Here is a 27288-nt window from a genome sequence, read left to right on the forward strand (position 1 = left end):
TTAAATGATGTTTTCTAATATATCCAGATTCGCAATTAAATTCATAACATGATATCTTTATTCTTTATAGAACAATTTTTTTTTCCTGTATCTTCATTTTTAACTTAATATATCCATAATATCTATATTTTCCAGTATTTTTCTTATTGTTTACAGTTTTATTCGAACATTTTTTTTAATGTTTACGTTCTCATTTAATATAAAAACAAAATCGTCAGACAGTTGACATAAAAAAGTATTTTTTTAAATGTGTAAAAATTAGAAATATTAAAAAAAAAAGTTAGTTTATTGAAAAGAGAAATTTATTTAGCTGTCTCTATCTTATACAAAATTTTACGTCCAATTTTTTTTTTTTTTTCATGACACACATAAGACTTGGAGAGTGCAATATCATGACTCATAAGGTATATAGGCAGGCACGATAACAAATATACACATATGAGTAGATCTTAGAAAGTAAACTACTATCATAATTAACGAGGACACCATAAAGTTTAATGACTATTAATTCTCATTTCTCGGTCAATTACCGACAAATTAGATGGAGAAATATAATGTAACATGCATTTTAAGTCAAGAAATGATGCCCCTTTTAAACTCTGATCAGCAGATCTCTTTATTGAGAAAGGAAGGAAGGAAAATTTTCTAAACGCGTATACAGAAAAAGGTTGTACATTTATAATATCCTAATATATAATTTGTAGTCTCCACTATCTACTTGTAGAGCAATAACGAATTTGGGGATATTCAAAATGCAATGTGATCACTGTATAGTACTAAAAAAAAAGTTACATGGAATGTGGTCGGTACTCAATCTATACCAAATTTGTATCATAACTACGTACCCAAAATCGATTTAGAAGATAATAAAAAACTACGTATACCGAATTTTATTAAATAACTCGTACATAAACAAAGAAAGGGATATACATATACTGATGAAGTCACAAGTGATGTCATCGAATCAAGATTTATATAATTAATTTAGACGAAAATAAAATAGTGAAAGTGACCATGAAAACAATCTAGAGATATAAATAGTTTATGGCCGTACGTGAGGACAAATAAAAACAGTAAGGAAAATGACAAAGATATCCTTTTATTTGCTTCCGATTGAGCCACGTCAAACAAAAGAGCTGTCGTGGACAGTTTTCATTGGCTGATTCCGTGTAGACTAGTCTCTATGAGTTCCCACACGACCCAATACCCAACACGTCTCCTTTGGTGTGTACATATATAAATATGCAAATACAATGATATGATACAGCTATAGGGGACCAGATTGAACATTTATGAGCGTTAATCTAGTTGGCAAATAAGAACACGAAAAATAAAATAAATTCTGTTATATATTTATGCTCTCTGCTTTATAAAATAATAATAATTATCCAAGGAAAACAAAAAACACGGCCAAGCATATATGACTATTTAATGTTCAAATGAATGACTTGAAAATTATATTTTGGGTAAAAAGCCATTCAAAGAACAGTAGTTTTCCAAGTCAAACTTAGACATTCTTGGATTAATTATTCTATACCTCACGTAGTACGTACCCCAACATTAGTCCTCTATAAATACCCATTCAATTCTCGTCACTTTGATATCAAGCAAAACATAAAACACATATCCCAACCAACTACTCGAGAATATCATATTTCATTATTTGATCCTATATATCGTTTTATTTTCGCATATCACTGAGAAAATATGGATCATTATTTTTGTTCTTCCAAACTCATGATTTTCATTGCATTATTCGCTGTCTCTCTATCTTATCTGCTGTGCAAGTTAGTATTCCGTTGGTGGATATCACCAGCTATTGTGTATTCAAAAATCAAGAGAAATGGATTTGGAGGTCCATCGCCTAGATTTCCACTGGGTAATATTAATGAGATGAGAAAGAGGAATTTTGTTGGTACCAAAAGCAATTCTGATCATCAACTAGGGTTTCCAGTTGTCAGCCATGACATTCATTCAACGGTCTTTCCCTACTTTTCTACATGGCAAAAGTCTCATGGTATGTACGAAAACTAGTATTTTTGCATGGTCAGTTATAATATATATATATATATATATATATATATATATATATATATATATATATATATATATATATATATAAAATATATCCCATGTAGTTTGTTTTAGCTTAATTAGTACTTAATGTCATATATAGCCCTAGTTGATATATATTGTTTTGCTGTTTTCAGGGAAGGTTTTTGTGTACTGGCTTGGTACCGAGCCGTTTCTATACGTGGCCGATCCGGAGTTTCTGAAAACGATGTCCGGTCAAGTCCAAGGGAAATGCTGGGGAAAGCCGTCGGTGTTTAAACACGACAGAGATCCGATGTTCGGGAGCGGTCTCATCATGGTCGAAGGAAATGATTGGGTTCGCCACCGCCACGTCATCACCCCCGCCTTCAACCCTAATAATCTCAAGGTCTCATAATAGTCCTACCCACCTATCAAATTCTTGCTCATAACTATGTATATATAGACAACAATTTTTATAAGATCACGAAGTCTCATCACATCAATTATTAGTTTCCATATCAAAACTTAATATCATATCATATCCCACAAAGCTCAAACAAGCACCTTAGAGGAGATAAATGAACAATCTTGAAAAAAATTAAATGTTAATCATCTTATAATCAATTAATTTGGAGGAGATTCTATGATACGTATTACTACCTTTATTTTTATATTTTATATGAAAAAAAAAACACTCATTTATCGATTGTGTGATCACCTTAGAGGAGATAAATGGACTTAAAAAAATCTTTAAGAAATTTAAATGTTAATCATCTTATAATCAATTAATTGAAACCTTTATTTTTATATTTTCTATATAAAAACACTCATTTATTGATTGTGTGATCACTTTAGGCAATGGCAAGTTTGATAGTGGAGTCCACCACACAAATGTTGGACAGCTGGGTCGTCTTGGTCAACTCCGGCAAGTCAGAGATTGACGTCGAGAGACATATCACGTGCACGGCCGGAGAAATCATCGCCAAGACGAGCTTTGGGATCGGCTACGAGAGTGGTCGTTTGGTGTTCGAGAAGCTCAAAGCCCTACAAATGACACTCTTCAACTCCAACCGCTACGTGGGAGTCCCTTTCAGCAAGCTTCTGTGCCCGGGAAAAACCCTAGAGGCCAAGAGGATCGGGAAAGAGATCGATGAGCTCTTTTTCTCGATCGTGGCGGAGAGGAAGGAGTCTATGAGGATCAACGATCATCAGACGGACTTGTTGGGGTTGTTGCTGAAGGGGAGCGAGATAGGAGGGTTGGGAAAGACATTGTCCACGAGAGAGCTAGTGGATGAGTGTAAGACGTTTTTCTTCGGAGGACACGAGACAACGGCCTTGGCAACCACGTGGACAATGCTTCTTCTCGCTCTTCATCCAGAATGGCAAACTGAGTTGAGAGAGGAGATCAAACAAGTCATTGGTGATAAAGAGGTTGATGCCACTTTGCTTTCCGGCTTAAAAAAGGTAAACACATATATAAGAAAATATATATCTTATTTATTTCAAGAGTTTTATTCGTGTGATAATAATCTTTTAGGGCTTTAGACTTGGTCCATATGGTACGTACTTAACTATATGGGAGAAGCACTATACAGTAATATTTAGTATATATGTGTTTGAAATGGTCAAAGAATGAGCGTTCGTTAAATAATCTATCCACCTAACATGCACACGCGTTCAAGCGTGTGGCTATAAGCAGAACGTGATTCCAAACGCGGAACATTCTTTTCCTATACGTTTAATCAGATATAAGCACATAATATATTACACGTCCACGTCAAAGTAGTGCATGATAACAAAAAGTAGCCACCTTTAGTGCCACTTGGCATTACCCTAGTGTCATATTAATTTGTTAATTTCATATTTTGTGTAGATTAATAACGTGATTAAACTTTTGTGTCATGTAAATATTTCAGATGGGTTGGGTGATGAATGAAGTGTTCCGATTATACCCCTCGGCGCCAAACGTGCAAAGGCAAGCGAGAGGAGACATTCGGGTCGGAGAAATGACGATACCGAATGGCACAAACATGTGGATCGACGTGGTTGGGATGCACCACGATCCGGCTCTTTGGGGCGACGATGTGAACGAGTTCAAGCCCGAGAGGTTCAGAGACGACACGCTCTTCGGAGGTTGCAAGCACAAGATGGGGTATTTGCCCTTTGGTTTCGGAGGAAGAATGTGCATTGGTCGGAACTTGAGCTTCATGCAGTACAAGATTTTCTTGACTCTTATTCTCTCCAAGTTTTCGTTTTCGCTCTCTCCGAACTATTGCCATTCTCCAGCTATTATGCTCTCCTTGAGGCCTACCCAAGGACTGCCTCTTGTGTTTCAACCTCTTTAGGATTATTATCCCCATGATGAAGGCAAAATATAATCACTAATTAATGTCTAGTTGTAATATGGTAATGAGTAAATAATGCAAAATAAGAGTCTAGTTTTATTATTAGGAAGTGAATCTACGGTTAAGGTGTAGTGATTTTGACGTTCCACGTCGCAGAAAACATGGAGGTAATCTTGTATTAACAAAGAAAGGGTGTTGTGATCGATCTTATAATACTTGTATTGTAAAATACCTTTTTTTTCGCCCAAATTGAAACAGTTAATAAACCAATTACCTTATATTATTGTTCATGTTGTATTGCTTCTAGCTATATAGTTCAAATACGTAGCCTTGCCTAAAGATTCAATCTATGCTCATATGCTATAGAGTGCTTCAGTGAAAAGTGGCTCCATTGTTCTTATTACTACATTTTCGGACTCGAATTCAACGATGAAAATAAAAGCTTGAAGAAAAACCAAAGGGAATAACATCTTAATTTTGTATCAAGAAAAATACTTAGGGAAAAAGAACGAAGAAGCGAGTGAGAAGAGGGACACGCTTATAGTCCATAAAATTTTATTGGATTTACCTTTTTCACTCATTTTTTTCAGCGAAAATAATCCAATATAATTCTACGATATCTCTAAAAGTTTCTTGAATGAAAAGTACTCAACACAAGTAAAACACAATAGATTCTCTTTTTTTCTTTTTCTTTTCTTTTTTTCCTTTAGAATTGTTTAATTAGTTTCTCCGAATTATATATGTGGTCATTGCAAGTCCATATATATATAGTGACGTAACTAAATAGCTAATTTAAAACTATGAATTTATAAAATAGTTAAGGTTTGTTTTAGTTTAGTGAAATAGTCAAACTATGCGGTAATCAGGTTTCAAAAAAAAAATTTGACCCAAAGATTAATTTTTTTAAAGTGATAAATTGCTTATAATAATCTTAAAAAAACTTTAATCTTGATTGTAAAAAAAATCTGAAAACGTAAATTTGACTACTTTACTGAAAAGTTAAAACTTTAATTATTTTGCAAACAATAAGTTTCAAATGGCTATTTTGAAATACAATGAGACATATTATTTTATACACATACTACTATAATGTGTAATTGTATTTCAAATTTGTTCATAGTGACAATGAAATAGTTGGAACTTGTTGGTTATTTCACACCATAATTGCGCTATCATCCATTTGATTCCACATTTTCTTTATATAAAGGTTTAACGTTTTATTCATTTGAATATAGCTATTGTAAAACCCTTCTAAATATATAATAAATGATTTCACACCATCACCATGTACATATCCTTCTGTGGTCCATTTGGATCAATAAAGATTCACATATACGAAATTTTGTAGATAAAAAGGAGAATATATATATATATATATATATATATATATATATATATATATATATATATATATATATGTGTGTGTGTGTGTGTGTGTGTGTGTGAAAAGGAAATGTATGTGCCGAATGAAGTAAGAAGTGACATAAAAAAAAAAAAAAAAAAAAAAAAAAAAAAAAAAAAAAAAAAAAAAAACTGATTAAATTAGATCCCTACCACTACATTTATATTTTACACAACAAAAGAGCATTCGCGGATCATGCTATTTTGACTGACGTGGCTCCATCGACAGCGAGAAATTGACATCGTTGTCCCAAAAAAAAAAAAAAAAAATTGAAGAAGAGGAGAAGAAAGAAAGAGACATCTTTGTCATTTTCATCCCTTACAACTATGAATGAGCTTTTCTTTTTGTTCATTTTCTTTATTGCTTTCGAAGTGTAGTGGATATTTTGTTCTGAAAAAAAAAAGAGTAAATCGGATAATGCTAAGTAGGATAATAAGCGTTTTAGGAATTTTCCTTCCTTTCTATATAAACAGAACCGCTTATCACAAAGCCCAAACGGGCATCATTTCTTTATTTTTTATTTTTAAGTAATTTCTTTACTTACTTTGCACAGTGATCGGGGTTTAAATTAAGGAAAAATGGTACAAAATAGTCATTTGAAACTTATTGATTAGCAAAATAGTCAAAGTTTAAACTCTTCAACAAAATAACCAAATTTACGTTTTCAAAAAAAAATTTAACAGCCAAGATGACGATTATTATTAGCAATTTATCACTTTCAAAAGAATTAATCATGAGGTCAAATTTTTTTTTGAAACTAGATTACAGTACATTTTGGCTATTTTACTAAATTAAGATAAACTTTAATTATTTTGTAAATTCATAACTTTAAATTAACTATTTAACTATATCACCTGTAATTTAATTTTAGACAATGTATACAGTGTAGGGGTTGCAATTTCATGTTTATGTTGGATCTACGTATCTGTTTTTCTTTTTTATAAGTATTGGTGTTTAAAATAAATATTCAAAGTCGGTTGTTTATAATTTTTTTCAAATTCACAACTATTTGAATTAATCCATTTAATAATTGTATAAAATATGTTGTTTAATCATGTTTTTATCCGAAGTTTATACTTAATTATTTGTACGTCTGTATATATATATATATATATATATATATATATATATATATTAAAAGGATGACTAAAATATTAAAATATAGTATGTGCACAAATTATATGAAGGAAAATAATATGATAAGTATGTAGTTTAAATCAAGAAGCAATTATATAATTTTTTCATGACATTTACGTCTTATATGATTCTGAAATTGATTTTATGATATAAATAAAAGTCGTGATATTCTTGGTTCACGATATATAGATATTGTCCTTAAATGCATAAATCGCTATATTTTACTAGGAAATGTTCCAGATGTTTTCTAACTTCATGGCATTTTTAATTACGCGTCATTGGACATAATTAAGGTATGTTTATGCCAACACTAAATTTAAATGTCATTAAATATGTGAACAAAAGTCATTTTTGTGTAGTGACTATTAGATTTCTTACATGAAGTCAAATGTCCTTCTCTTGAACTGTGATTTCTTTTTTTCTTTTTTTTTTTTTGAACCGTGAATATTTGATATAATCAGATGGCCCTATTATTATAAATAGACATACTTATTAATTTAGTAATTGAAAAAGGGAAAGTTAGTCACATAGCTCATTTATACCTCTTATATTAAATTTATAGTCAAATTATCTAAAAATTAAGAAAATAGCCCAAAGACAAATAAGACGCATGCATGATACAATGGAAATGTCGACATGAATTTTTTATTTCTTTAATAATTGAATAATTAGCTACAATTTAAAAGAGAATGGTCATTTAGCTAATTACAATAATTTCTTCTTAAAAAACACTAATTCAATAGTTTTTCATGCGAATTTAAAGTCTTCTTGGTGGAATCAATTGGTATTATATAAGCCTTGTTTGGAAAAAGTTGTAAGAGAATTCGAGGGAGAGCCCATAATAAAAATGAAGTTTAAGTAGAAGAGCCCATAATAATATAACTAAAATTGAAATGTCATTTCCAGAGGAAAATATAAACTTCAAACATATTAGTATACGCGAAGGAGGTTAGAGCATCTTTAATGGTGGCTCTTAAAGACTTGCTAATAAATTCTATAAAGATAAAACAAATAGTTTCACCATTGTTTCATTTTTTAGCTATTTGCTTAATATGGTAAAATTGACTCTAAAGATCTAGTTAGCTCTAGAAAAATAGTGAGTCCAGTGGAAATTTGTTGGATTGTTATTGGATGATGTTGATATGTGAAACTTACTTCAGCAAATAAGAGTATTGAGTTAACATTAAGGGAGGTTCATGCTTAAATAGATGTAGCTTGAAAATCCTAGGTGGCAAGTGATAGGTGCGTTTTATACGCGTTAAACTCCTATTTTTCAGCTTGAATTTCACGCGTTCACAAGTGAATTTTAGTGTGCTTAATGTGTTTGAGTGATTTTCAGGTTTGAGAGAGTATTTTGGTGTTAAGCATGAAATCTGGGCAATTCAAGACGATTCAGACACATTCGAACAAGTTGGAGCGAAACAAGAAACACGACGTCATCTTCTGCACTATTTGGAGATTTTGAATTGAAGATTTTGGATGATCCAATTCCAGATTTGGGTATAGTTTTCTCTTAGTTTTCCAACGCATATTTATTTGCGAAAATCGGACATCGGAGCAAGAAGTTACGGCCCATTCAAATTCACTGTGAAGCTGTCCAATTTCTCAGCGGTCCAAAAATGTTGTTTTCGTTAATTACCCGATTTTAAGCGTTTTTGAGCCTTGGACTCCGAAAAAAGGACCCCTAAGCCTATTTAAAGTGTCCTTGTAACCTCAAAATTCATTCACACATCTTAAGTTTTATTTTAGGTTTCATAATAGTGTTTGGCTAGTTGAGAGAGAATAGGCAACCAGAGAATAAGACCACCGCTCGCCGACGATTGGCCAACGCGATTCAACATTTTCCTTCTAATCTTATTCATTGGAACTACCATTTTATTTATGTTTTATTTTGATATGGTTTTTATGGAGTTTGTTTATTTATTTTCTGTTTTTGTTACTCTCTTCGCCATGAACTGAACCCCTTAAGGGTGATGACCTAACTTTGCTTGAATATAGTTGTGGATTCATTATTTATTGATTGAAGTATTTTTCATGTTCTTCTTCTCTATCGCTTGATTTAATTCCGTGCTTATTGCTTGTTTGAGATTCATGACCTCATTCATGATTTTTGGAATTGACTTGATGCTTGAGAAAGATTAGGTTGCTCGTAAATAAGAATTATTTCACCGTAGTAAATTCTCAAGCTAGAGATAGTTAGGCTGCTATGGAGTCGTGTGTACACTCTTGATTATAATGTTTGTCGTATTTTTAAAGTTTGAGATCGAGAGATGGAAACTCGGTACTGACATAGATTGATGCTCGAGAGATATTTAGCGATAATTACGTGAGTGTGATTATTGAAGAGAGTTGAACCAAAAAATCATGCGTAATTCTAGGAATCCCGATCATATGAGAGTTTAGCGAAGCCGTTGCCCTTGCTTCCTCATATCCGTTCACCCGTGTTTAATTTATGTTTTTTTTTTACAATTTAGATAATAATCTCCTTGTTTTCCTTGTGTTCAATTCGTTTCTAGCTCGTTTGATTTTCGGTTAAGCAAAGTCCTCGTGGGATCGACTACTTGTACTTACGAACTTTATAACTTGAGCGACTACGTGCAAGTCGTACGGAAATATCGCAACAGCAAGTGAAGCCAAAGTGGTATTGCCTTCACTGTTATAGTTGCTCTCTCTCTCTCTCTCTCTCTCTCTCTCTCTCTCTCTCTCTCTCTCTCTCTCTCTCTCTCTCTCCTTTTTCTTGATAATCTTGGCGCTTTACTAGTTCATTTTGGCTTTTCTAACATAGAAGAGAATTTTTATGTTCTCATATTTTTTTTGTTATTTTATTTTTCAAGGTAAACTAGCTTTGGGGACCAGGTACTTGGCTTGAATTAAATTAATTGTTTTGTTAGAAAATTCAGTCCTTAGTTAAACGAGTAGTAGTTATGGGTTTAACTTGAGTATTTAATAATTAATTATTAGTTGGTGTATTTTGACTAGGAATGGGAAACTACTATATTTGGATATTGGCCTTTTAACAATATTGTATTTCAAGCATTTAATTTATAACATCGAAATGTCACATATACTGGCCCAGGTCTATGAGATGGGAGTATATATAATTGCAGATAAGAACACGGAATAGCAAATAATATGAATTTTGTAAAACTCCATGATATTTAAAATAATAATAATTAGTTAAAAGGGAAAGAAAAAAAACCCCCCCCCGGCTAACTATGTGTGACTTGATTTAGATTTCAAATGAAAGACTTGAAAAATATTAGGGTTGATTTAAGGACCATTGAAAAGACTTTCTAGTCAAATTTCGACATTCTTGGTATGAGGTAGCCCAACATTCTTTCTCTCCTCTATATATAAATACCGATTATTAATGTTCATGCACACGCACAGAGATAAAATTATCAATATTAATCATAATTTTCTCTCCTTTCTTATACATAACCGAGAAAACATGGATCAATGTTCTTCAAATTCTATGATCATCATCATCGCATTAGTGATAGTTTCATTCACTTTTATGCTGTGCAAGTTAGTGTTCTCTTGGTGGATTTCACCTGCTTTTGCGTATTCAAAGATCAAGAGAAATGGGCTTGGAGGTCCATCGCCGAGTTTTCCGCTGGGAAACATAAAGGAGATGAGAAAGAAGAATAATAGTGGTTGTGCTAATAATATTGGTGTTAAAAGCCATTATTCTGTGCTAGGGTTTCCGAGTCTCAACCATGACATTCACTCAACACTCTTTCCCTATTTCTCTACCTGGCAAAAGTCTCATGGTACGTAAACCCATATACATACATATACATATAGGTTTATTTCGCCTTGCTGTATACACTAATTAAATAGCATTATATATATATATATATATATATATATATATATATATATTGCATAAATTATTAAAATAACATATGGAGGTAAGTTAAAAGAGGGTGATAAATTATACATAGAATCTGTTTGGCTTTGTTATGAATAGTAAACTTCATTCTTTATAATACACCTCACACCATGCATATATTATTTGCATAATTAATATCACATATCACTAGGTGTGTCGTTTTGAATAACGTTTAAAAAATCCTATTATTTAATTTTTCGTGTTAATTACATAAAATTCTTCCCCATCCCATCAATATTATATACATATCTCATGTGTTTTTATCAAAATGTACGATTTCTCTTCAATTTTTAAAAATATCATATATTTCATTTCAGTTTAATACAAATGACACATATCTCTGTTAAAAATATGTTATAACGCAAATATCACTATTTTACTTTATTTTGTACGAAAAAAAATCTTTCTATTTTTAAGATTTATTTAAATAAAAACAATATATTTATAGTTTATTTGGTGTTTTTAACCCTTTTTTTAAATAGAATTCATTTTAAATTGTATAAAACACTTTTTGTATTTTTTTCTTCAAAAATTACTAAACCTTGTAGATTAAAAAAAACACTATCATTATATATTGCTCATATAATATCTAAAAAAAATTATTTTATAGAGCCCCCATCAACTTGATTTCTAGCTTCGTCCTTATATATATAGATATAAATACTAAAATTTATCTCAAATTGTAGTCACCATTTTTATATTATGTAGTACGTACTTGTTTATGTGTGTATATTGTTTTTATCAGGGAAGGTGTTTGTGTACTGGATTGGTACGGAACCATTTGTGTACGTGGCAGATCCGGAGTTTCTGAGAGCAATGGCGGAAAAAGTAGAAGGGAAATGTTGGGGAAAGCCGTCCGTATTCAAACGCGACAGAGAGCCAATGTTTGGGAGCGGTCTCGTCATGGTCGAAGGCGACGACTGGCTTCGCCGCCGCCACGTCATCACCCCTGCTTTCAGCCCCATCAATCTCAAGGTCTCTCTCTCTCGTTCCTATTTTCTTAGCTATTTATACTGGATTACAAATAGTTCTATAAGAAGCATAATAGCATATAAGAGGAATGATATTATTAACATCAGTCTTGAATATTCCTTCATTAATGAAGCATATTCCGTAAAAATTAATAAATAAAGATTGGTTTTACTTTTCTTTTTTTTCTTTACTATGACTGCTTTTAACTAATTAAAGGAGAAATATTATTTTTAAAGTGTAATATTTTTTTAAATAGTGACTATTTTAAATTTAATTAAAAACAGTGTTTTATTTTCAAACGTTATTAAATAATTATTTAAGATTATTTTCCTTGTATATGAAGCTGTAAACAATAAACAAAATTAAATAGAGTCCAAAACAACAAATAAATTAAAAACATAATCTAGAAAACATCACGAAAAATAACTGGTTGCAACTTAAAAAAAAAAAAATTATTTTCGTGATAAAAATTTTAAGCAACTTATTTTTTTTTATAAATTTCAAAAGCACACTATCATTTTCATAATATATAGAAAATTACAAAAATGGGCTGAATGAAAGTTTTACCAACATATGGATCTATAAAAAAAAAGGCAGGCTGCAGGCAGACATGTAGGAACGGAGAAGCTCACCAGATGGGGCTAATTTGAATAAAAAGTCTTAGGAGGGTATAAAAATGTAAATTTTTTAAAAAATGGAAAAGAAAAGAAAAATATCGACCTATAGCTCCGTCCCTGCAGACATGTAAAGTTTATTTTGACTTTTGACTTCAGGCAATGACAAGCTTGATAGTGGAGTCCACCACAAAAATGCTGGAGAACTGGTCTGCCCTGATCGGGTCCGGAGACTCGGAGATCGAGGTAGAGAGACACATCACGTCCACGGCCGGAGAAATCATCGCCAAAACGAGCTTTGGGATCGGCCACGAAAGCGGGCGTTTGGTCTTCGAGAAGCTTAAAGCCCTACAAACCACGCTCTTCAACTCCAACCGCTTCGTCGGAGTCCCCTTCAGCAGGTTTCTGTGCCCCGGAAAAACCCGGGAGGCGAAACGGATCGGGAAAGAGATCGACCGGCTCTTTTTCTCGATCGTGGCGTCGCGGAGAGAGTCGATGATGATGATGATGGACGGTCATGATCATCATCATCAGAAGGATTTGCTTGGATTGATGCTGAGAGAGTGTGAGATGGGAGGGCTTGGAAAGAAGACGCTTTCCACGAGAGAGTTGGTGGATGAGTGTAAGACCTTTTTCTTCGGAGGACATGAGACGACGGCTTTGGCGATCACGTGGACTATGTTTCTTCTTGCTCTTCATCAAGAATGGCAGACTGAGTTGAGAGAGGAGATCAAACAAGTCGTTGGTGATAAAGAAGTTGATGCCACTTTGCTTTCAGGGTTAAAGAAGGTACGTGTATATTATTTTTATTAATTAAATCGGAATTTTGGACATGAAAATCACCAATCACGAGGAACTTCGAAAATTTTGGACACCCTCGTCGTCAATTACGAAATTGCCATGAAATAGTGTGTAAAACAAGACTTGGTTGTATTTATTTTGTCCGATATCCATGTCCAGTTGACTTTCTTTTATCAGAAATTTTCATAGTCCAATAATCACAATTTTTATAAATTAAATGAATATATGTTCTTCCTAAAGTCTAAAAGAATTGTATAACTAATGATCTAAGCCTCTATTTTTAATAAATTTAGTATCAATACAAATACCTAAACGGTACGGTTATTTTGACGCTTGTGAAGACTTGCTACGTTGTATATTTAAAAGAAAAAGAAATACATTTTTAAGAAAGACTTTTACCTACTTAACCCTTCGTTGCTTTGAAATTTTTTTTTTTTATTAAGGTCAGAAATTGTTGGGATATTTCGTGTTTGACATAAAGGGAATTTGTATATGTTGATATTTCAGATGGGATGGGTGACAAGTGAAGTGTTCCGACTATACCCTTCGGCACCGAACGTGCAAAGGCAAGCAAGAGGAGACATTCGGGTCGGAGAAGTGATGATACCAAACGGCACAAACATGTGGATCGACGTGGTTGCGATGCACCACGACCCGGCTCTTTGGGGCGACGATGTGAACGAGTTCAAGCCCGAGAGGTTCAGAGACGACACGCTCTTCGGAGGTTGCAAGCACAAGATGGGGTATTTGCCCTTCGGTTTCGGAGGAAGGATGTGCATCGGCCGGAACTTGAGTCTCATGGAGTACAAGATCTTCTTGACACTTATCATCTCCAAGTTTTCATTTTCACTCTCACCCAACTATTGTCATTCTCCTGCTGTGATGCTCACCTTGAAACCCACGCAAGGCCTGCCTCTCATATTTCAACCTCTTTAGGGTGATTCCCTGAGCTTTGGTGAGCTTGCGTTTGCGTCTCGATCATATTACTTGGATCATCGCCAACTATAGAATCTAAAAATAATTGTAGTACTTTACACTCTAAAATGCTGTTTTAATCAAATCAAATTTTATTTGCAAGTCAATAATCGATTTTTAACAACAAAAAAACATATTCCTTTGTGTATCTAATATTATTTTAAGAGATTTTAACAACGTTCTATTTATTCATTTTAGCATATATTCAAGTTATATATTTTTTGTTCAATCTTATTGTATTTCCATGGGTTTAAAATAATTTTGTAATGTGAATACATAAACATGGGCAATGGAGATTTGTAATGTATTATGTTTAACAATTTTTTATGGTTATTATTATTATTATTATTATTATTATATCAATGTCGTGAACTTTATTTTCTAATTTGTTTGCAATAGTAATTTACATTTTTTTTTTTTTGGCCTAAATGATTCTCATCATATTATTACAATACTATGACTATTTAGAAAAATTTTGACTAAAATCCAATGAATGCTTATTATTCCAAAGCTAACCAAGTTTGTCAATAAATATATATTTATGTCAATACATAGTTTTTATTGACAAATTTGTCAATAAATGGTCACTACGAGAACGAATGTTGGCCCCATTATTTATTCAGATGATATATAATCCTGGATGGAAAAATTGTCATGAAAGAAACAAAGAAATAAGGCATGACCGGAAAAGGGAAAGAAAAAAAAAACTAAGAATAGCTTTTAAAAAAGAGGGAGACTTGGCGGGAAGCGAACGCTCATCCACTCAGTCTCGTACTTCACCGCATGAGACCACCCAATTTCTTCCAACAATGAGAGCTTCATGTCATACAGCTTTTTCTTTGGTGGATGTCCATCCTCTTGGATCAAATCACTCACCACCTGTGAATATATTGTCAAAACTTTCTTGTTACTATTTTTTTTTTACTTTTTGATTGATCTACAAGGCAAAAATTGAACCCAGATTGTGTGAAAGGTTCTCTCTCTCATAGAAACTCCACTCAGTCGTCTTTTTCAGAGAGTTAACTTCTAATTATTGATAGGAAATATGTTCTACCTTGAGTGCTGTTCCGAGCCTTCCAGCTCGTCTCTCGCGTATCACCAGTAGGGTTCCGAATTTGGATTTCACATCAACCCACTTCTTTAGTTCCTTGAAGTTCTCTTCAAATAGATCAGTGTCGACGCCAGAGACTGGTGCGGCTAGATCACTTGTCTTGTTCTCATCTTTCACTTCACCGGGTTCTGCTTCTTTAGTCTTCTCTGCCTGAACAATGATACTCCGGTAGGGTTATTACTAGTGAAGCAAACACCACTGATCTATATTTTTGCTACCATGTCAAATGACAAGCATTAATGTTTGTCATTGAAATCTTAGTCCCAAGTTAAGACTTTTCACACCGCAGTTGAATCGGAACTATCCAGCTAATATATATATCACCAAGTATGGAACAAAAGTCTACTGGCTGCAGTACTTGCATTAGGAAGTTATGTATGGTTAAGAAGCAGCAAGTATATATCATGCCAAAATATATGATGTTTTCTAGGGAAAAATAAGCAAGTTTTCCATATAAAGCAGACAATATTGTATAAGTCGAACAGAATGTATTGATCCTTTATCAAAATTGTCATAGGGTGATACTTGGTTCCTAATTGTGAAATACACTTCTTCATACACAGCATATTCATGGCAGTTGCATCATCAACGTTTTCCCCGAATTCAGATAGTCATGAATAAGCTACAAGCGAATCAATCAATTATGCTATAATATTTATCATTACACCTAGTATAATAATTGCACTGACCTCAATCGATTCAGTCTCCGCTAATGCCAATCCTTTCTGATACAGTGCTTCTGTTAACTGATCGCGGGTTGTCTCCATCTTTTTCTTGAGTTTCTGAAGAAGAAAAACAAAAGAAACAAATAAAATCTATTGCAAGAAAGAATTTCACTGTAATGGTGATCATATAATCATTTGACAAAACAGATATCAACCTCAGCCTCTTCATCTTCTGGATCAGATTTGAGAGAAAGGAATTTTGCCAAGTCCTCTCTGTCGATACTATTGACAATCTCATCTGCTGCATCAATGACCTGCATGGCAGCATAATGATAGTTTGCTAAGTCTAGTGAACAGTGTAGGAACTTGATTCTCCTGTGTAGCAAAATTATTAGAGTCATGTGCAAAGAAAACAAAGAGACACACACCTTTTGTAGAAGGCAGATTCTGTCTTCAACATCACTACGACAAACCAAAGCTTCCAATATCTTTGCAAGAAGTGGAGTGTAGTCTGGATATTCAGACTGCAAAAAAAGGTAAGAACTTCAAAATGCATATGTATTGAAGAAATTTCAAGACAGTACTAGTTATCTTTTTCAAGGAGAAACAAAAATCTTTTATTCAAAAAAATTGTTACAGAAAAAGGAATGACGGGACTGTTTTCCTATCCCGGACCCAACACTAAACCAACACGCCAACCCGAGAAAGGGAACAACCCGACACCCAGAACAAAGACATAAAGAATAATACTAGGACATAAGACAATATTAACAATCTGAACTATCTTAAATTAAATATTTTAGTAGGAAAGAGAGTAAGAAAACTAAAATATAGTCAATTCAGGGGTGCAAAAATACTTTAAGCTGAGCTTTTCAGGCTTTTTGGTGTCTAGATTTGCAGACCTAGTTCACATTTGACCAGAGAAAACTGAGCTTAGCTAGAGATGAGGATAACTCGTAACTGTGGTCAAAGAATAATTAATCATAGAGTAACTGAAGACTTACCTTAAGTGAGGAAGCTAATTTTTCCCATTCGGAGCGTTCTTCCTCGTTATCTTGCTTTAGGCTTGCAAGAATCTTTATCTTTGCATCTCGGACCTGGTGTCAACAAAAAAAATTCCTTTTACCATACATGGCACCGAATATAAAAATATTTTATAAGGGTTAATATAATTTTATATACCACCATCAGCACTCTTATTTAGAAACATTACTCTCAAGTGTGACTAATACCTCTTCTTCTATACGCTCAGAAACAGATTTAGTGCAAGTCGGAGAAGAACATTTTCCCTTGTCTTCGTCAACCTGTTAGAAGTAATATGGAGAAGAGTATCTATCAAAAACACACCTGGAGCATTACATCAGTGGTCAAAGAGCCAAACACAGCCGATCATAGAATACAGTAGCACGACTTGCAACCTTATTTGGTGGCACTATGTAAGAAATTTGATAAGGCACGGGATTCTTCTGTGGAGATTTGCCTTCCTTATTGCTTTGATATGATAGCTTTCCATAGGAGATTGCTCCAAACAATACAGATCCTTGTGGAACATTCTGCAGAAAATTCACAACTGTTAATATCATTTGTCAATGCAATCCGAGAGGAAATTGTAGACGTAGTCATACCTTGGGAAGCTTATCTTTAGATGGTGGACCAATGTATAATCCTTCTTTTTTCCTACCAGTTAGTAAATATTAATTCAGTACAGAACATAATCAGCGCATTAATTAAGTTAAAAAATTATATAAATGAATAGCTTGTTCAAAGACTTACCCAGGAACCAAAGAAGATGGCTTAAAAGTACCATTTCCCGTTACAGGGCCATCAGGCTGAGTGAAAAAGCTCAATCGAACTGCATCCTGGATCATACAGAAAAACCTATTGATCTTGGAGGTGCTTCAAAACGCAAACTCTTTATTGACATAATGACTCAACCCACCATTTTATCTTGACTAGTATAAGTAAAGGACAATTAGGAAATACCTAAAATTCCACTACACTTCAAATAAATACTCATAGTTACAACATTTAAGAAATACTCTTTACTTGACAAGTAAAAAAAATGCCATCATTTAATTACTTCAATGACCATGTCATTCGCTAGAATTTTCAAGAGCGTTTTCTACAACTTTGTAGGTGAGCAACATGAGTAATTACCATAATTTCTTTAAAAAAAACTGAAACATGAGAAGATGATTTTTCAGAACCTAGAACACAGATAATAGCATATGAGGTAGCAGTAAAATACCTTATCTTCCAGATTTTTTTCAATGAACAACACTAGCTGCTTTAACTTTTCCAAATATTGCACATTGTCATGCCTGAGATCAGACAACATCAACGAGTAAGAACCTTTGGAAAATATCAATCATTTTCAAAATCATGAATGATGGCCATGCCCATGTAGCAGAGTAGGCAAAGTGTTTATAATCATGAGTACACAAACATGATAATTACTCACAACAATTAGACCAGATAAATCAGCTCAGCATTCTCACATGAGCCTTGCAAAATAGAAAACTACCTCGAAGCGTAACCCAAAAACTAGATGCACTGAAAGAAAGAATATACCTTAGGTACAGCTGTAAATTGTAATCGCCCTTAGGAAGTTTTGATGTAGATGGATAGACATCCCCCATAGAATGTACACGCTGATATTAATAGAATACAAAGAGAAAAAGATAAATGAGAATACATGCTTATCATTTACGAACTTAATCGCCATGAGAAATGAAGTTCAGAATAAATAGGGCCCTAACTAATATCAACCATCGGTCCCTGTAATGTACAAACAAGATTATGGACGATACTTGAATCCATCTCCAACGAAATTCAGGAGATTAACACCATCACCAAATTCATGTGTCAGCAAAAATTATCAGTTGACAGTACCTTGTTTGTATCAGAAATCATGTAAAACTGCGACTCAAACTTTGTATCATATACGCGGTTGTTTAGTAACGGAATGCTAGGTGTTACTTCAGCTGCCTCCTCCAACTTGAATTTGTAACTGTTGAATTGGGGTATCATTATTTTGAGAACAGTCAGCAAAAGGAAGCAGAGCAGTCAAAATAAAACCAGACATAAATTTTACAGAATAATTACAAGATATGCATACATATATAAGTACATACATGAAAACAATACAGATGTTCTATAAAATATAATAAAATGGAAGAAAAAAAAAACAAACAAACAAATAATTAGCAAACTAGCCATGTTTACACTTTTAGATTGCTATTTAGCCAACCTTTGGTAAATATTTGGTAAATAGCCAACCTTTATTACGGTTACAACTATTTACACTATTATTCACAAGTATTATTCACAACTATTATTTACAACTATATACAACTGATTACACAAAGGTTGGCTATTTACCAAATATTTACTAAAGGTTCAATAGCAAACCATACATGTAAATATGGCTATATATCTACTGGACCCAAAAAAAAATTAGACAGGAAAACTATTGGAAGAGAAGAAGCTCTATTGAAGACTAATATAATGAAGAGTCTTTCAAGTGAATTTTTTGTAATTACATTAAACCATATAGTTAAACTATTTCATTCCACCAAAAGGGGATCAATTGGGCTATGGGTTCAGTACCAAAAGCAGTGGCAGTAAGAAAAATAAATTTGAAGAATACCCTAAACAAGAAAAACCCACAAATGGAGGAGAAAAGCCCGCTTATATCCCGAGAACCAAAATTAATGCAGTCACCGGATTAGAATAACTCACGTTAGTTTCAATGCTAGAATTTGTTTCCCTGATGGTAGTTTATCACGATCTGTTGCAAGTGTAGAAAGTTTGACTTCGACTGGACGGTATGCAATTCTTACCTGCGGAGAAACAGAGAGATTATTGGATTAGATCGAAGCTATAATTTAACATAAGCACAGGGAAAAACTTCACCTTGTTCAGAACAGCAGCAGGTGCAAGTTTCTCAGATGCAAGCAGAGCTTCAGCATCAACTCTAACTGGCGCTTCACTTCCATCAAGTAGTACTTCCTCTTTATCGATGCTAATCCCATGAAAACTTACCTGTCATGTTGTCAATAAAACAAAATGTAAGGGAGCTACGCCACGGATTTAATTCTAGGTACTGTGCCCGATAAAATAAACTAAAAAAAGTTGACAAGAATTCACCACCACATCCATCAAAGAGATCTCAGTATCAGGTTTAGCTTCAGAATATATATAGGTACAAAAGAAGATGAAACAAAAGCTTTGGAAAAACATGTGTCCACATGCATAAGTGACAATTTATCTTTTTGAAAATAATAATAGTGATGCCACGTAATCTCTTTTTAACTTTCCTGAATTTGATAATATTAAGAATTAAACAATTGCATTAGAAATGGGAAAAAAAAACCTCAAAATCTACAATAGTTGTTTCATGGCTTCCCATGCCACTAGACCAGAACTGTGCGATAGCTAATTCCATAGTCTGACCACCCACGACAGGAAACGAAAAATTTTTGGTAGATGGAGAAGCAAATGTTGCGACGCTCTCCCATTTCAAAGGTCTTTTCAGGGGACAAAGCTGAGCATAGCAGGGAAATGGTAGGTTAAAAATGAAGAAATTCTGTAGAAAATCAACGGTAATCACAGCATGTACCTGTACAGCATCGATAAAAAATTTGCGCACAGTATCAAAGCCAGATGCTTGCATTGTTGCTTCAACCCAAGTAGCACCAAGAGGGACCTCTATAAATCTCCTCTCTATGTGGCCTAAAAACGTATGATTCCCAATAACAAGATGTATCAATTTTCTAGACTAAGGAGCAGATGTAGAACTTTTCCTTATGGAAAAATTGAAAAAAAAAAAAGAAGCCAACTAGCCCTTTACACCTGGCAAAAAGGACATCCGAGTAAATGAGACCAGTGGGGGCTTTGTTACGAGCATGGGCTTGGTTACAGTAATTGGTATTCTAAAAAGTGGACCACGCCAGGGCGCCTTGCAATCAATCGCATAGAGTTCAAAATAGTGCAGTCCTTCACTGAGATTGGTTGGATCCACTACTACACTGAAATGTATACAAGTAAATAGCGTTGTATTATGAGTCATGACTAACTTAATATGACAGCAGGGTGAGCGGCTTCAAGGTTAAACCATGTTCTTTATCTAGGAAAGTAATTCAACGGATTGGCCTGGTCGTCAGGGTGATTTTTGGGACCTTAACAGTCCCCGTTTTGATTCCCCTGGATGCAACAATAGGGGCCACTGGGGTAGCCTCCCGATCGATAATGCCAAGGCCTCATGGAATTTAGTCGGGTCCATCCCGGACACCATGATTATCAAAAAATAAATAAATAAATAACTTGGTGAAAAATGAGGGATCTTCACGAACCTATCTCACAATTTATACCACTAGATTTAATGGTGTCAGAAGAAAAATATTTATAGCCCTCATTCTAGAGCCAGGAACATGCAAAACTAACAAAGCTTAATTCATAAACCAAACTCGTAGAATCAGTATTATGTCAATGACTATGTAAAAACGTATTTTCAACATGAAATGGCCTTAGAAAGAAAAAGGAAACAAAAAAGGAGTTTTTCTAGAGCCAGGAACACATGGAACCAGTAAAGGTCAATTCATTTCTTATCAGCTGCATTGCTTTCAGTGCGGAATACCTCCTACAAGAAATCATTACACCTTCGTGCCAGGATAACAAAGTTTGTATGGAATATGAAGCTAAAAAGGACAGAGAAGTGAAAATATAAACGGGGAACACATCAAGCAAAAATATGTGAGCAGAAAATAATGTGTCAAAGTGACAACTAACCTGAAGGAACGCCCATTATGTGTAAGGAGGAGATATTCTGAAGCCCTCACAACTGCTGGATCACTCGAATGTAATTCAATACACTCCTCGAAATGAACCAACTCATCCAAGTTACTTGCGTCTTCGTGAAATTTTGGTTCCACTTGAACTGACCACTGCCAATACTAGAGGTTTAGTCACAAGAATAATCCAAAATTTTGTATTGAAAAGAATAAGCTTGTATGAAAGCCATACAAGAAGAACTTTGGACACAAAAAAATGGTAAGCCAGGATTCAGTAACAATATCAGCAGAAATATATCACTTTGATAGTTAGGACTGTAGAAGAAATTTAATAATATTTTGAAAAGCAGTTTGATAACAATTTGAAAAGCAGTTGAATACATAAAATAGGCCTATATAGCACGGTATTAAGCATGAGTGGGGGAGAAAAAGATCAACTGCGTGCAGTATTTACAAAATTATGCCTAGTTCTAAAAGTTCAAATTCAAAACTTACCTCACTAGTTTGTCGGCAAGCACTGCCTTCTCTTAAGTAGATGCCTCTAGATTCAAGAGCTGCAGTTATACAAACATGTCCATCGCTCAAGACAACCTTGTAACTAGTAGACTAAAATGATGGAGCCAGTATAGACTAGGATGGGAAAATACAAACATAGAGAAACAGGTCACATTCTTTGACCTCTCAACACTATCTACAGCATATGATACAATATGGAAACCATATCATAGTGTCTAGAGTTCACAATAGTCGAACAGAGCCTAGTGTAGGGTACCCAATAAAAAAAATAAAAAATAAAAAAAGCAAGTTAACGTACATGACTTTCCAGACGGGCTGCCACATGGAACAACCTTTATCTTGTACCAAACACATGGCATATTCCTGGCCTGCTGTACGTACTCATATGCTCTGTCATTCAAAAAGATATCCAAATAAGCCACACGTTCGGCGCCGCAATAAACTCCAGAAGCCAACGGCCGTGATAATGCAGGGGGAAATGGTTATGACTCACCTGTCAACTTGCATAAGTCCTTCACCAGTAGTTAATTTATCCTCAGGCAAACTACCAATAGGAGAACATGTATTTTCAAGAGCTTTGCGAACAGCGTATGGACTTACAGGAATGCCCTCGGCCTGCACATCAGATCATAGATATCAGAATCACGAACCGGATGAAAAACCGAAAAATCGAACATGGTCACAAAAAATGCAAAACCGAGACGGCTAGCTCATACCTTCATTGCGCTTAGAACCAATGCAATTCCACCACAAGCAGATGGGGATGACATTGATGTTCCGTTCATGAGCATCCGACGCTGGAGAGTCCATGTTGGAACAGGAGCAACAGCCCCACCGGGAGCACTTAAAGAGACACCGATGTGTCCATCAGAGGTCGGTCCTCGGCTTGACCTGTATCTTTTATAGTTTAGTCATAGAGCAGACGAGCGGTGGCTTAATGCAACTCGGAACTGATATTTATCAGCCATAATCGGAGAATTTGAGGTAGACGTACCAAGTATATTCAAGCCCTTCAGGTGGAGCTTCGACAACTGAATGAGCGCCAGCAGCCATTGCTGGAGATACATACGCTCCAACCCCTATGATGGATGAAGAGGTACCTCCAGGTGCTCCCACAGTGGTCAGAGCAGGACCATTATTACCAGCACTACTAACAAATATTATATGATGCTTGTTTACGGCCTGAAATCCATTATCAATGGAGCATTTGAGAATAAAATAAAACAGCTAGAAATTGAAAGGAGAAAAAAAAACATTAAACCAAATTCCAGAATCTAAGTATCACCTCATTCACAAGGTCAATAAAGCGTCCGTAGTCTGGAAGCAAAGTAGGTTCCCCGTAACTCATATTGATAAGATCGCATTTATGCTGCCAGAAAAAGCATGAACGAGTTAGGTCAACACTAAGTCAATAACGCAAATACGAGCAGAAAAGAAGTTCATGTCTACCGATTTATCAATCATATTTTCTCAACATATGCAAAACTGACAAGCATATTCCTATTCGTGTCTTGAATCATGGTGTTTATTATACTAGATTTGAAGAATTCAACAGAAAACAAACTTGAGATCACCTCTACAGCAGCAATAATAGCTCGAGTGAGGCCAGTTCCAGTTTCCATGGAACCCAATCGTGAGTCTCCGATTTTGCAAGATATCAACTGTGCCCCAGGTGCAGCTCCATTCAACAAGGGTTCCTAATAAAAACCACATATGTCAAGATGGAGATGGTATTATCCCAGTGAAACTGCAAAAGATAATACAACTGCATGTACCTTTGGATGGAATGCACTAGTAATCCCAGCAACATGAGTTCCATGAGGGGAGGCATCTGTTACGATACTTAAAACATTCCCTTCCTCATAGACATTAAGAACGCACGTACATGCATCCAATTTGCTGAAGACCCCGTATTTTCGTTCGATCCTGTGAAATAATAACTCTTATATATTTATAAAGGCGAGAGCCAAAGATACAAATAGAGACGAAAGCCACAGATACAAAAACAGGCGAGAGCAAGAGATACAAAAATAGGCGAAAGCCACATGTACAGGAAATATAAGGCGAAGTTGCTCCGACTTAGTGCCAAAAGAACATCGAGTGAGTTGATCATTCTATTACACTAAAACTCCGTGATAACCAAACAGCACAACAGATTCATACCATTTTACTAGAATTAGATAATTGTGACCCTCTTACAAATCAATTTTCAAAGGATACGCAAGATGCCATCTGAAAACTAAATCCGAGATTCTAAGCCTAAATTTTTTTTTTTTTTTTTTACTTTTTCATGACTTGAGCTTTCACCCTTAGTTTTTTGGTACGTGTAGAGGTGCTTACCACATAGCTACCCTCTCTACTTGTCTAAGCCTAAAGTAATACTTGTATTTCATACCTAAAATTAGTTAAGGGCAAAAAATCAGCAAGCTTTCCACACTCTGGATCGTCCTCAAGGCTCTGCGTGTCTAAGGCAGCCCTCCATACTTCTCCATCATGCCAAACAACAGCATCTATTATGGGGCCTTTGTCTTCATAAGTCTTGAAAACACAAAAGATCAGTTCACATCTGATGTATATCCATTTTATATACAAATAATACTTCTCTGTTTCTTTTAAAATAAAATAAAATAAAAAAAGATGATGAAGGAAACCAGAAACAGCAAACGTGAATTTGAAACTCACTTCAGCTTGTTTTCGTAGATAATCAACTCTGTTTTGGAGGTTCTCGCGATCTCGTTTGTTGTTTGCATCCACAAGTTTTGTGTGCTTCTGGTGATCAAAATCACAATATATTTATTATTCAAATAAATATCTTCAAACAACACTTCAGAACATGTCATCGATACGGTTACCGCAGCTGCCAATTATTTATGATCATCATATCTAAGATCGATCAAGGTCATTAAAAAAACATAGATCAAGGAGACCAAACGATCTCTGTAATACCAATATGCATCCCTAATCTATATACGTGATTAATTCAGCAAAAGAAATATAATACATTGCTGGCATTCAATTCAAGAAAATATATATATGTAACCAGGAAGTAACGGATTAGCAACCTGGTCAAATTCATCGAGAAGCTTAAGAGCCTTCGCAATTTCTTCCTGGTTTTGCTCATCCCATTTCTTTTTTCTCTCCTTCTGAGCACATAAAAAAGCAAACACAAAAATATGTCAATCAATTTCAGAATGCTGGAGTGATTCATTGATCCTTAAAATGATAATTACCTTTATACGAGAAGTCAAAGTATCCGTAAACAACTCGTATATGAACTTATAACCAACGCGCCATTCACCAGTGGGGTTCTTCCACGAAGCATTCACAATAAGAGTAGCCCCTACAAAATTTGCATTAGAAACCATAGATTTTTACATATAAACTGCATATTTATAAATCGATTGATAAGATACATAGTTCTTGAAATATTACCTGAAGCACCACATATGTGACCATCTGGATCAGCCTTAACCACCTTTGAAGTATCAACATCTCCGCTACCAGTACTGTACAATCAAAATAAAATAAAAATGGAAAATCTTATCATTTTCAACACTTAACACTAATTCATTTTTTCAATACTAAACTCACCAATCGATCACGTCAAGAACCTTCGGCTTCCCGTCCGACGTAACTTGCAATCCAGCCGCCGCAGGGTCAACACCAGAATCTATACACACAAAAAAAATATCAAGAAAACTCAATCAACCAAGTTGTTTTTAATTTCCACATTCTTTAGAAGAGAAAAAAAAAACTCCGAGGTACCAAAAATGGCGATGAGAACGCCACGGCCGTCGAATTCGGGATGAGACTCGAGGAAGCGATCGACGCCGATCTCCTTCTTCGGCATTAGAGAGGCGAGGAAAGTCGATTCGTTCAGCTTGAACTTGCGGAGAGAACCATTACCGTCGCCACTGCCGCCAAATGATGAACCAGGCATGGCCTTAACCCTAACCCTAACCTTGAGGCGAGAAGCGCTTGCTTCGTTGCTTCTGTTGCCCTGAGTCTCACTGGCTCTCTTGTTAGTCCACTCTCGGCTCCTTGGTCTTCGCGATTTATTGATGACTCTGATTTTGGGTCTTTTGTTTATAAGCGACAAATGTGGCGCTAAAAAAATAGTACGTGGTGTCGAGGGTAAAAAGGGAAATTCACGCAGGAGCGCTGTTGGGCTTTGCATTATTTTATTGGCAGGGGTGTTTTGGTAAATGCGCGGTGCCTTGGTGGCTGAGGCGGTGGCTTGCCAGTTGGGTCTGAGACTCAAGAGCGAAAGTTGGGACTGTGGTAAGTGAGAGATGAGTTGGGTGGGTTTGGTTGGCTGTGGTTTTTGGTGGTAGTAGCGGGTTTTTTTTTAGTGTGGAAGGACCTTATTGCCCTTGCATGGACTGGAATTGACATTTGGCTCCTTTATCGTTTAATCGAAAGATTTGGCTCCTTCAAAATAAGGACGTCTCTTTCGAGTCTCCAAGTAACAATGAAAAATTTTGGTGGGGTCATGGAAACGTGGTCTCGTGTATACTATATTTATTTAAAGGTTTTTATAAATTATCCATTTTAAAGAAAGTGAGGTACTATAAATTATTATAATAGTTGTATTATTCTCACAACATGTTATTTTTTATTTATTCAATGATTTCCGAGTGAAGAGAAAGTTTGTAATCATATCCACACAGAAAGTTTAGTCTTTCACTTTATATTATAGTAGGGCACATGATACATTACATCAATCAAATATCAAATGATTATGGTTGTTAGAAAGAAGTGAAAATACCACTTTTCCTTAGAATGTCTCACATTGTTTAACGGAAGTGACAATTCCGTTAGATAATTTTTTGCCATTCGTAAGTTAACGGAAGTAATATTTTCGTTAACTTTACTAGAATTTTGTGCTTCCAATCGCTTCAGATTATATAATTAATAATAATGAAAATAATATTACCCATTATATGAAAATAATATCAATGGTTCATAATTTTTTTAATTAAAAAAATAACAATATCAATGTCTAACGGAAAGTAGCGGAAAACGACTT

General features: G+C 34.7%; 3 protein-coding genes across 3 annotated transcripts; 2 read left to right on the forward strand and 1 right to left on the reverse strand.

The window, feature by feature from the left end:
- The first annotated feature begins 1878 nt into the window (after positions 1-1878).
- On the forward strand, positions 1879-4485 carry LOC149380139 (cytokinin hydroxylase-like). Its single transcript, XM_089603815.1, has 4 exons — positions 1879-2017; positions 2211-2440; positions 2890-3498; positions 3951-4485. The coding sequence occupies exons 1-4, from the start codon at positions 1894-1896 to the stop codon at positions 4377-4379; spliced, it is 1392 nt and encodes a 463-aa protein (XP_089459941.1). The 5' UTR covers positions 1879-1893; the 3' UTR covers positions 4380-4485.
- Positions 4486-10393: 5908 nt separating this feature from the next.
- On the forward strand, positions 10394-14197 carry LOC149380140 (cytokinin hydroxylase-like). The gene is made up of 4 exons (XM_089603665.1): positions 10394-10691; positions 11559-11788; positions 12559-13188; positions 13708-14197. The coding sequence occupies exons 1-4, from the start codon at positions 10394-10396 to the stop codon at positions 14134-14136; spliced, it is 1587 nt and encodes a 528-aa protein (XP_089459791.1). The 3' UTR covers positions 14137-14197.
- Positions 14198-14672: 475 nt separating this feature from the next.
- TPP2 (tripeptidyl peptidase ii) lies at positions 14673-26543 on the reverse strand. The gene is made up of 34 exons (XM_089602532.1): positions 26025-26543; positions 25851-25929; positions 25692-25765; positions 25490-25599; positions 25322-25402; positions 24942-25028; positions 24655-24797; positions 24035-24185; positions 23834-23956; positions 23545-23628; positions 23254-23441; positions 22976-23150; positions 22753-22874; positions 22558-22649; positions 22239-22297; positions 21742-21896; positions 20806-20981; positions 20573-20685; positions 20327-20497; positions 19867-19995; positions 19693-19793; positions 18844-18961; positions 18523-18602; positions 18200-18272; positions 17725-17810; positions 17577-17628; positions 17370-17504; positions 17184-17255; positions 16956-17048; positions 16380-16475; positions 16167-16265; positions 15976-16068; positions 15230-15436; positions 14673-15054 (listed from the first exon to the last, which is right to left on the reverse strand). Exons 1-34 carry the CDS (start codon positions 26434-26436, stop codon positions 14896-14898), a joined length of 4188 nt encoding a protein of 1395 aa, XP_089458658.1. The 5' UTR covers positions 26437-26543; the 3' UTR covers positions 14673-14895.
- Between the last annotated feature and the right edge of the window lie 745 nt (positions 26544-27288).

The sequence above is a fragment of the Urtica dioica genome, chromosome 12, assembly GCF_054948205.1.
Source record: "Urtica dioica subsp. dioica isolate 48M chromosome 12, U.dioica_male_clone48M_v1_H2, whole genome shotgun sequence".
Lineage (NCBI taxonomy): Eukaryota > Viridiplantae > Streptophyta > Magnoliopsida > Rosales > Urticaceae > Urtica > Urtica dioica.